This window comes from Pangasianodon hypophthalmus, chromosome 24, assembly GCF_027358585.1.
Source record: "Pangasianodon hypophthalmus isolate fPanHyp1 chromosome 24, fPanHyp1.pri, whole genome shotgun sequence".
NCBI lineage: Eukaryota > Metazoa > Chordata > Actinopteri > Siluriformes > Pangasiidae > Pangasianodon > Pangasianodon hypophthalmus.
In genome coordinates this window covers 16,505,613-16,514,960 of record NC_069733.1, presented here as the reverse complement: position 1 = coordinate 16,514,960, position 9,348 = coordinate 16,505,613, and the positions used below count along the sequence as shown (strand labels likewise).

At 34.1% G+C, this 9,348-nt stretch overlaps 1 protein-coding gene across 3 annotated transcripts; it reads right to left on the bottom strand.

The window, feature by feature from the left end:
- Positions 1-17: 17 nt before the first annotated feature.
- On the bottom strand, positions 18-8,626 carry si:ch211-102c2.4 (uncharacterized protein LOC568178 homolog). 3 transcript variants are annotated; one of them, XM_034298997.2, is made up of 5 exons: positions 8,449-8,626; positions 6,471-6,776; positions 2,086-2,175; positions 1,937-1,950; positions 18-1,206 (listed from the first exon to the last, which is right to left on the bottom strand). In XM_034298997.2, exons 1-5 carry the CDS (start codon positions 8,513-8,515, stop codon positions 1,201-1,203), a joined length of 483 nt encoding a protein of 160 aa, XP_034154888.1. In that variant the 5' UTR covers positions 8,516-8,626; the 3' UTR covers positions 18-1,200. The 3 variants fall into 3 exon arrangements, with proteins under 3 accessions (XP_034154888.1, XP_053084941.1, XP_053084942.1); XM_053228966.1 differs by having other exon boundaries at positions 18-1,950; XM_053228967.1 differs by having other exon boundaries at positions 18-1,950; positions 6,486-6,776.
- Between the last annotated feature and the right edge of the window lie 722 nt (positions 8,627-9,348).

Below are 9,348 nucleotides of genomic sequence, written 5' to 3'. Positions count from 1 at the left end.
GGAATTAAGAAGCTGTGTAATTTCTCACCATTATATTGCACTTTAATTGAAATGAACAGCTTGATAGATACAGTTTTCACTCCCTCGTTACATTTCAGCATTACAGCAACTGATGCTAAAAATATTTTTTTAAGCCAGCACACCTTCGGTTGCTTTTTTTCCCCCTCCATTACTTTCCATTAATACGGTCATGGTTACTCAAAAGCATATTGTACATTTCGTGAGGAGGAAAAAACAGGGTGATTAGATTTTAGATCAGATCTGGAGATGTGGTTTTACATGAAAATGACACTTAGCATTCAAGACAAAAAACATTTCTACTTTCTTAAAACTGACGAAAACACTGTTATGTAAGCATCACCGTTTTAAATCCTGTGGCTTCCTACTATATGTACTGCGTGTGTATACTGGACAAGAATGACCAGAGCTGATGGGATGGGTTACTGCATATTCACTCTATACAGCTGTGATGAGCAGAAAAGCATTTCAGGCAGATGGGCTACAACAGCAGTAGACTACATCAGATTCTGCTCCTGTCAGCCAAGAACAGGAACGCTACAGTGGGCACAGACTCACTGAAACTGGACAGTTGAAGAATATCACTTCGTCTTTTTCCAGATGTTCAACTGTCCATTTCCTGTTCTTGGTTGACAGTTTCCTGTTTTCTGCTGTTGTAGCCCATCCACATCGCGCTTCAATGTGTTCTGAGACGCTTTTCTGCTCACCACAGTTGTACAGAGCGGTTATGTGAGTTACTGTAGTCTTCCTGTTGGCTCGAACCAGTCTGGCTATTTTCTTCTGACCTCTTTCATCAGCAAGGCATTTCCGCTCGCAGAACTGTCGCGTCTTGAATTTTTTTTTTCCCCTGCACCTTTCTGTGTAAACTCTAGAGACTGTTGTGGGTGAAAACAACATCGCCATGGTAAAAGTCAAGTCACTGAGATCACACACACACACATTTTATACATATATATATATATACGATGTGTGTGGGTAACTACAGGGTTAAAAAAAGGTTTAGTCATAATCTGAGATCTGATTTCTTACTTAAAAAGAACACACACACATGCACACATATACATATACATTTTAAAGCTTTATACACAAAATATAAGTTAGTTTTGGACTAGATCATTCTTCTCAACAGCCTCTCTGCATTAAAAGCCTGTCTTCCATGTGGACACTTTCATATCGTACGCCTCACTCCTGAAACAAAATAACAGTTATGTAGTTACAGATTCGATTAAATCTCTCAATTTATTACCAAAAATTATGTGTTCATAATAATCCTACATACTATTGTATGCAAAAGTTTGGGCACTCTGGCCGAAAATGACATAATTTGTTGAAAAATTAAAATAAAAAAAAAAAATAAGAGAAGCTGGTTGAGTGTTAGCACAAGGTTTGAAGTGAAATAATTTATTGTTTATGCTCTAATGACATTCCTTGACCTGACCAACGAGTCATAAATGAATCAGTTAAGATCTAAATTAAGTTCTGAGACTTTACAGCTGGAATGGTGTACAAACTTCAATGCCACAATTGCTATTTTTTTCTCAAGCAACTACATTAATATCTGCAGAAAACATGTTATTTTTAGAAATTGTATGCTGCAGAGATTGTGTTTATATTGTTTCGCTTAAAAACGTAACAAAATATGTAAATTGGCGTGGGGTGCCTAAACTTTTGCATACAACTGTCAATTTGATAATGATTTTATTCATGAGTAATGCAGTTCTGGTTAATGATATTTTCGGTAAATCATGTATACTAATTTCAGAAATGTGAAAACGTAAAACTGAAAATATTTGACTTGATATCTGATATTTTAAAAAATGTATGCCAGGAATGTCGACTAGAACTGCACCTTCATGAATGTATACTTGTGCAGACGTATATGTTTGTACGTGTATCAGTGTCAGGAGACGTAATTTACCTTTGCCTTTCTCCCTGCAAAAGAAGGGAAATAAGATTATTTATTGCGTGAGAAAAATCCTCTCTCAGTACAGAAAACAGAAGGACGTCATGTTTGTGGTTTCTAGATAAAATAAGAGATCCGTTCTTGTTAACCATTGTGACACTCACTGCTGCAGCACATGTGAGTTGAAATCACTGACAGCATGAGCAGGATGAAGAGCAGCCAGCGCATGATGCTCCAGACCAAATCCATCGGACCTGTGGGAGAATCCAAAAATTCAGCATGTGTTCAGAAAACAAGCGTTCCTACTAACCTCACTCAGGACCTGAAAAAGTGCTAGCTCAGTGGCTGAAACACTGGACTAGTGACTAGAAGATCATGAGTTCATATCAAATGAGTTGAATAAACTTAGATAAATGTAGGCGCTCTGGATAAGGGCGTCTGCCAAATGCTGTAAATGTAAACTATTCTGAAAATCTCGCTAAATCTCTTCTCTGACCTTATCTACAATATCTTTAGAACGACTTGAACTAATAAGAGAAAATGATACTTCTGCTTCTATAAACTGGGAAGTGATTCAATTATTTTCATTATTTTTACTTTACTTGGAGATCTTGGTGTTCTCCTAACAGCATTTCACTGTAGCTTACAAAGTAGAATTTTAAAAATAACCAAAAAAGTAATCAAATAATCAAATCAAATAATCAAAAAATAGTCAATTTTTTTTTTAATTTTCATAACAATAGTCATTAAGATTAGTCATTTGTTTGTTTTAATGAAATTCAACAGATTTTTTTATTATAGCCTACAAATTAGTATTTTTTTTATTTTTAATTTTCTTGTAAAAACCAACCTTTTTTTTAAGAAGACAGTTTTCACCATAACCTACATTCTACATTTAAAAAAATAATGCCATTATTTATTTATTAGCAATTTATTCATTAATTGTGATAAAAAAAATCCACCTTTTAAAAAAATCAGCATCAGTGGTTTTCATTATAGTCTACAAATTAGAATTAGTTATTATTTATTCCTTTTTTTCCTCAGTTAAAGTCAAATTTGTTTTATTTTTGCAGCAAAGCCTACAAATTAGTATTTAAAAACTTAACACTTAAAAAAATCTACCTTTTGTTTAAAAGTATGAATGGTTTTCACTATAGGCTAAAAATCACTATTAATAAAAGTTTTGGAAACAGTTCACAAATTAGTATTTCTAAAATAATTTAGTGTTTTTTTTTTAATAAAACAGCAGGTTTTACTATAGCCTAGTATTAGTATTTAAAAATGTTAGTCATTTATTTATTTTACTTTTGTCATCAATCTTTTGACTTTTTGTTAAAATTGGAGTAAAATCGAGTTTCTGTTACAGCAGTCATGCTAGAGCACTACACTACAGCTACAGATGTGGACAAATTCGTTGGTACCCTTACAGCGCACTGAAACAATGCTTCATTCCTCCTGGAAAGTGATGAGATTAAAAGCAATTGTCTCATGTATACCTGCATGCCTTTGGTATGTCATAGAGTAACGCAAAGAAAGTGTGAAAAGGGATAAAATTATTGCTTATTCTACAAAGATATTGTAAAATGGCCTGGACAGATTTGTCGGTACCCGTAGAAAAGATTATAAATATTCAGATTATAGCCATATTCAATCTAACTGTTTTCTTTGATTAGTATCACACATGCCTTCAATCTTGTAATCAGTCATTCAGGCTGTTGAAATGGAGAAAAGTAGTCACTCTGCTGTTTATCATCGTGTGGACCACATTGAACATGGACCAGAGAACGCAAAGGAGACTGTTGTCTGAGGTGATCAGAAAGAAAATTATAGACAACATGTTAAAGGCATAAGCTAAAGACCATCTCCAAGCAGCTTGATGTTCCTTTGACTACAGTTACAAATATTATTAAGAAGTTTAAGGTCCATGGGACTGTAGCCAGTCTCCCTGGACATGGCTGCTAGAGGAAAATCATCCCCAGATTGAACAGAAGGATAGTGCAATAAGTAGACAAAGAGCCAAGGAAAACTTTCGAAGAGATACAAGCTGAACTCCAAGGTCAAGGTACATCAGTGTCTGATCGCACCATTCGTCGCTTTTTGAATGACAGTGGGCTCAATGGAAGAAGACCCAGGAGGACTCTACTGCTGAAAGAAAAACTTAAAAAACCAGACTGGAATTTTATTTTGAAGCCACAAAGCTTCTGGGAGAATGTATATTGTTTAGATGAGACAAAACTGGAGCTTTTTGGCAAGTCCCAACAACTCTATGTTCACAGACAAAAAATGGAGCTTTCAAAGAAAAGAACACCGTACCTACTATGAAACATGGAGGAGGCTCGGTTATGTTTTGCGTCTACTTTGCTGCGTCTGGCACGGGGTGCCTCGAATCTGTGCAGGCCACAATGAAATCTCAAGACTATCAAGGAATTCTGGAGTGAAACATACTGCCCAGTGTCAGAAAGCTCTGTCTCAGTCGCAGGTCACGAGTCCCCCAACATGATAAAGACTCAAAACCCACAGTAACGGCATCCATGAATGGCTAAGAACAAAACAATGGACTATTCTATGAGCCCTGATCTGAATCCTATCAAACATCTATGGAAAGAGTCTTCTGGAGAAGACGCACTTACACACTTCAAACCTGAGACGGCTGGAGCAGTTTGCTCAGGAAGAGTAGGACAAACTACCTGTTGCTAGCTGCAGAAGTCTCACTGAGAGCTACAGATACTCTAAAGGTTGAGCAACAAAATATTAAGTTAAGGGTCTCATCCTTTTTGTCCAAGCCATTTTCATTTATCATTTAAAATATTCTGTTGAATCAAAAATCAAAAGTCTGATTTTTATTAAATATGGAATAAACAGTGATGGATGCCAATTACTTCTGTCAGTTTCAAGTTATTTCAGAGAAAATTGTGGAAAACTAACAACAACTTTGTCCACGTCTGTAATTACATGTTCCTGTTTGTGTTTAAGTGAAGTGAGTCATCTTGTAAAGAAAAGCCACGCATTACACAACCTGATGATCAAATGAATGATTATTAAGGCGTTTATGACGTGATACACTTTTCTGTGAATACTGTGTGTAGCTTGTTGTCAGTTGTCTCATATGTGGTTGTATTGCACCAGGATAACATTTACACCACTGTAAAAACACTTTTTAACCTCGATCAGTCTTCACTGTTCACATGTTTGATAGGGCTTTCAGGTGAAAATGAGAGAAATGTACATTCTACAGTACTGTACAGTTTCTCTCTTACAGCCTTTTGTCTTTCACTGTACTGTAGTCTCTAAATGAATATTTTTTTTACAACAGCTTCAATCATTTAATCTTTTTTGTGTTATTTGTAAAATGTTTTTAAGAATAGCGTGAATGTGTAATTCATTTTTAGTGCCTTAGATGTAGTTTTAATTCCGTTTTAATCACAAAATCTTTCACTTGACCAAAATGTCGTAGTACAGAATCAAGCCATCAGATCAAAATCTTAAATTTTAAAAATGTAATATTTCTTATTTGTGCTTCACTTTAGGACAGTATTACAACACACAAGTAATATAGTTATGTTTATGTTTATGCAATGGCAGAGTTGAAAAAGTTAAAGTGCTAGAAATAAACCTGGAAATATCCTACAGGAAATTTAAAAACAAGAGTGACTGCTTTTTAAAGAGGTTGAAATCAGGACAAACATTACATCTGGGCTAAAGAAGAAAAGGGCTTTCAAAATCAAATCAAATAAAATTTAATCCTAATTATAATTTGTATTTGATTGTTTAATTAAAAATTTGATGTTAGAACTCTAATTATTTATTAATTTGATATTTATTAATTATTAATAATTTATTCGGCACCTTCTAACCTTTTTTAATTTATTTTTTAACTTTTTAATTTGTCATTTTCTTATAATATAATATAATATAGTCATAGATGTATTTTTACTTTTTTTTGTTTAATATTTGATGTTGGAATTAGGATTAATATAATTGTTAATTTTGCATTTGAATCTTGATTTTATTTGATAAACTTTTTTTTTAATGTATCACTTAATATTTTTTGTTCTTTTACGAGACAATAGTGAAGTACAGTTTTATGCATATTTATGCATTTAATAATTATCTATAAATTGAATCACTGAATACAGAATATTTCTAATTTTTGGAAGGGTTTTCAAAACACTATAAAAAAATAAAATAAAATGTGTACTTTTATCAGAATGGTTAGAAAAATGTCTTCTGAAACATCTGATGTTGGAACTGTAATGAATTTAATTGCTAATTTTGCACTTTGGAACTTTTATTTACTTTATTATCTTCTTTAAAATCTTACTGTATATATGTTTTCTTTTAGGAGACAGTAGAGTAAGAGTTTATGTATATTTATGAATTTAATAATCATCTGTAAAATTTCATTGGCTTCAGGTACGTAAAATACTTTAATCATTCTTGACTAGTCTATATTTTCATTGCTTAAACTGAATATTTTCCTTCTTGCGGTTGCAGTTTGATTGATTTAACGCTCTTTTAATAAGAATGGGGTGATAATGAAAGCACTGACTCTGAGCAGACTCACTGTGGAGCTCAATCTCGGCCAGTTTGATGATGGTGCCGGAGCCATTCTTCAGGCCGCACCAGTAAACTCCGGCCCCCTGAGGCAGACTGTTCACAGACACGTTGAAGCCCTGGTCATCCTCCTGCACGCTCAGACTCCCGCTGCCCAGCTCATTTTCCCCTGAATTGAAGGAGAAACCTGAGCAGCAGTTCTGATTATTTTCGTCCTTTTTACACCAAATTCTCTGCAGGCCTTTATTCTTGGAGTTGTAGGAACATCTCAGCTTCTGCTCAGCGTGACACTCGTACACGACTGTGGAGAAGAACACAGTGTCACGGCATCACGGCGTCACAGCGGAGAGAAATGCCTCACGCCTGCATAGATGTTCTGGGCTTCTGTACTATTTATTTTTATTTTGTGAAATAATGAGAGTTCACTAAACGTGAAATGTTCAAATTTACCTCACTGAAATACAGTGAGGAATTCCTATCCTCCTTTTTTTTGCCCTTTTCCTTTTTTCCTTTCCTAATCCATTTCCTTTGACTTCCTTTGATTTTTTCCCCTTCCTTTTCTTCCATTTCCTTTCCCATTTTTCCTTTCCATTCCTTTTATTTCCCTTTTTCTTTTCTCTTCATTTCCTTTCCTTTACTTTCTTTTGCCATTTTCCTTTCTGATGTTCCTTTTCCTGCTTTTTTCTCCTTTTCCTTCCTGTACTTCTCTGTTCCTTTCCTTTCCGCACCCTTCCCATTTTCCTTTCCTTCTGTTTCCTTTCCTTTTGTTTCTCTTTTTCGTGCCTTGCCCATTTCTCTTTTACATTCCTTTCTTTTTCCTTTTGAGTTTTACTTCAATTCCTTTTTTCTTTTCCTGTTTTCCTTTTCTTGCCCTTCCTTTTTCTTTTCCTATATTTTCCTTAATTCCATTCCAATTTTCTTTACATTTTTTTCTTCCTTTCCATACTCTTTTACTTACCAGGTCCCACCATCTTACTGTTTATTTATTTATTTATTTATTTATTGTCAAATAAAGATTATACTGAGTTCCAGAGTTGAGTTTTTTTAAACATCAAATACTTTATTGTAATTTAATTTTAAAGACCGAATCAGACAGATGACGATTTTCACACTGAGCGCGTGTCTGACAAAAATGATTATTTGTATTGCGGCTTCAGTTCATGAGAACGGCACTTTAACACCATGAGGAGAGTCAAATACAGAAGTTATGATAAAAAAACAAAACAAAATAAAAAAAACCCACAAATTTGCTGCTTGAGTTTAGAATTTTTGTTATGTTTTGCCAAACATCTCAAATTAAATATATTAAACAGATAATCACACGTGGACGCCTGTGTGTTCGGATAAATTTTTCCAAAAACTTTTGAAATAGTTTCAATTAAAAAAAAAAAAAAAATTATTTACTTTTAAATTTACTTTTCTGATTTTTGGCGGGAAGGGTGTGAAGTAATGGTGTAAATGGTGTGGAATGATTAAAATGTTTTAAATTTAATTTAGCTTTTAACACACACACACACACACACAGGCATTAAGGTTATAGTTCACTTCCACTTCCTTACCATGAACGCAAGCCACCATCCAGAATGGCTAAAGACATGACCATGTAATGAGCATAAATTCAGATCATTTTAAGCTCCATCTTAAGCATTGTTTAAAAAAAATATATATATTTTGTGTTAAGAATTGATTGTTTATTTATACCTATAATGATTAGTTTGGAAATATAGACTGCTTGAATATTAAAGTTACTAACAAAAAAAAAAAACCCTTTACAGCCTATATCCCTGCTTATCTCATGTACATTTTTAAACTAATTTTATTTACTTGTATTTTATTTTTGTTCCATGAAACTATGCTGTCATCTATAATAATGAGTTTTATTTATTTATTTATCTATCTATCTGTTTATTTATTTATTTATTTCCATCAGAGTTTCAGATCTTCACTGCAGAGCATAATACATGTTCTCTTACCTGCACAGATGAACATCAGTGTGTATGTCAACAGGAACATTTTCCTCTCTGAATAAAACACACACATATATATATATATATAAATATATATACACACACACACACACACACACAAACACACACACTAAACTGCAATGTTCTGCTCTTGGCTGAGAGCGTTTAGGAAATGAACATGACAGGAAGTAGCCACAGCCTCAAGCCTCAAGCCTTGCACTCTTTCTTCCTTCTTTAGCGTTATCGTAATAGATGACCTACTGCAGCGTTTGAACTCTTAGCAAGTGAAGATATCATAACAGGAACTGTGTGCTAATATTTCTCATTAGGACATTATTGTATAACAAATAGAAAATAAACAAAGACCATTAAACCCATTTCTAGAGGTATTTACTAATTTCAGGCTTAAATTTGCCTTAAAATTGTTTTATTTTATAAAAAAATTACCTGCCAATAGATTAGACTTTATCAAACATAACATGACAAAAAATATCTAGACGTAGTCTTTATAACCTTAGATTTGTTTGAAAACAATCTGATAAAGAGAAATATTATTTGAATTTGCCTCTATTCAAGATATATATTTATCTTATACACTGCTGCCACAAAGTTGGAAGAACACAACTCTATAGAATGTCTTTGTATGCTGTAGCATTACAGTTTCCCTTCACTGGAACTCAAACGTGTTCCAGCATGACAGTGGCATTGTGCACAAAGCGAGCTCCATGAAGACATGGTGTGTGAAGGTTGGAGGGGAAGAACTCGAGTGTCCTGCACAGAGCCCTGACCTCAACCCCACTGAACACCTTTGGGATGAACTGGAACACTGACTGAACCCCAGACCTCCTCACCAACATCAGCGCCTGATCTCACTAATGCTCTTGTAGCTGAATGAACACAAATCCC

Coding starts and splice junctions, on each gene's coding strand:
- si:ch211-102c2.4 (XM_053228966.1), bottom strand. CDS start 8,515: ATGTGTGTGTTTTATTCAGAGAGGAAAATGTTCCTGTTGACATACACA. Junction 2,176..6,470: donor CCACAGTGAGTCTGCTCAGA/GTCAGTGCTTTC, acceptor ATTCTCCCACAG/GTCCGATGGATTTGGTCTGG. Junction 1,951..2,085: donor AACTCACATGTGCTGCAGCA/GTGAGTGTCACA, acceptor CTTCTTTTGCAG/GGAGAAAGGCAAAGGTAAAT.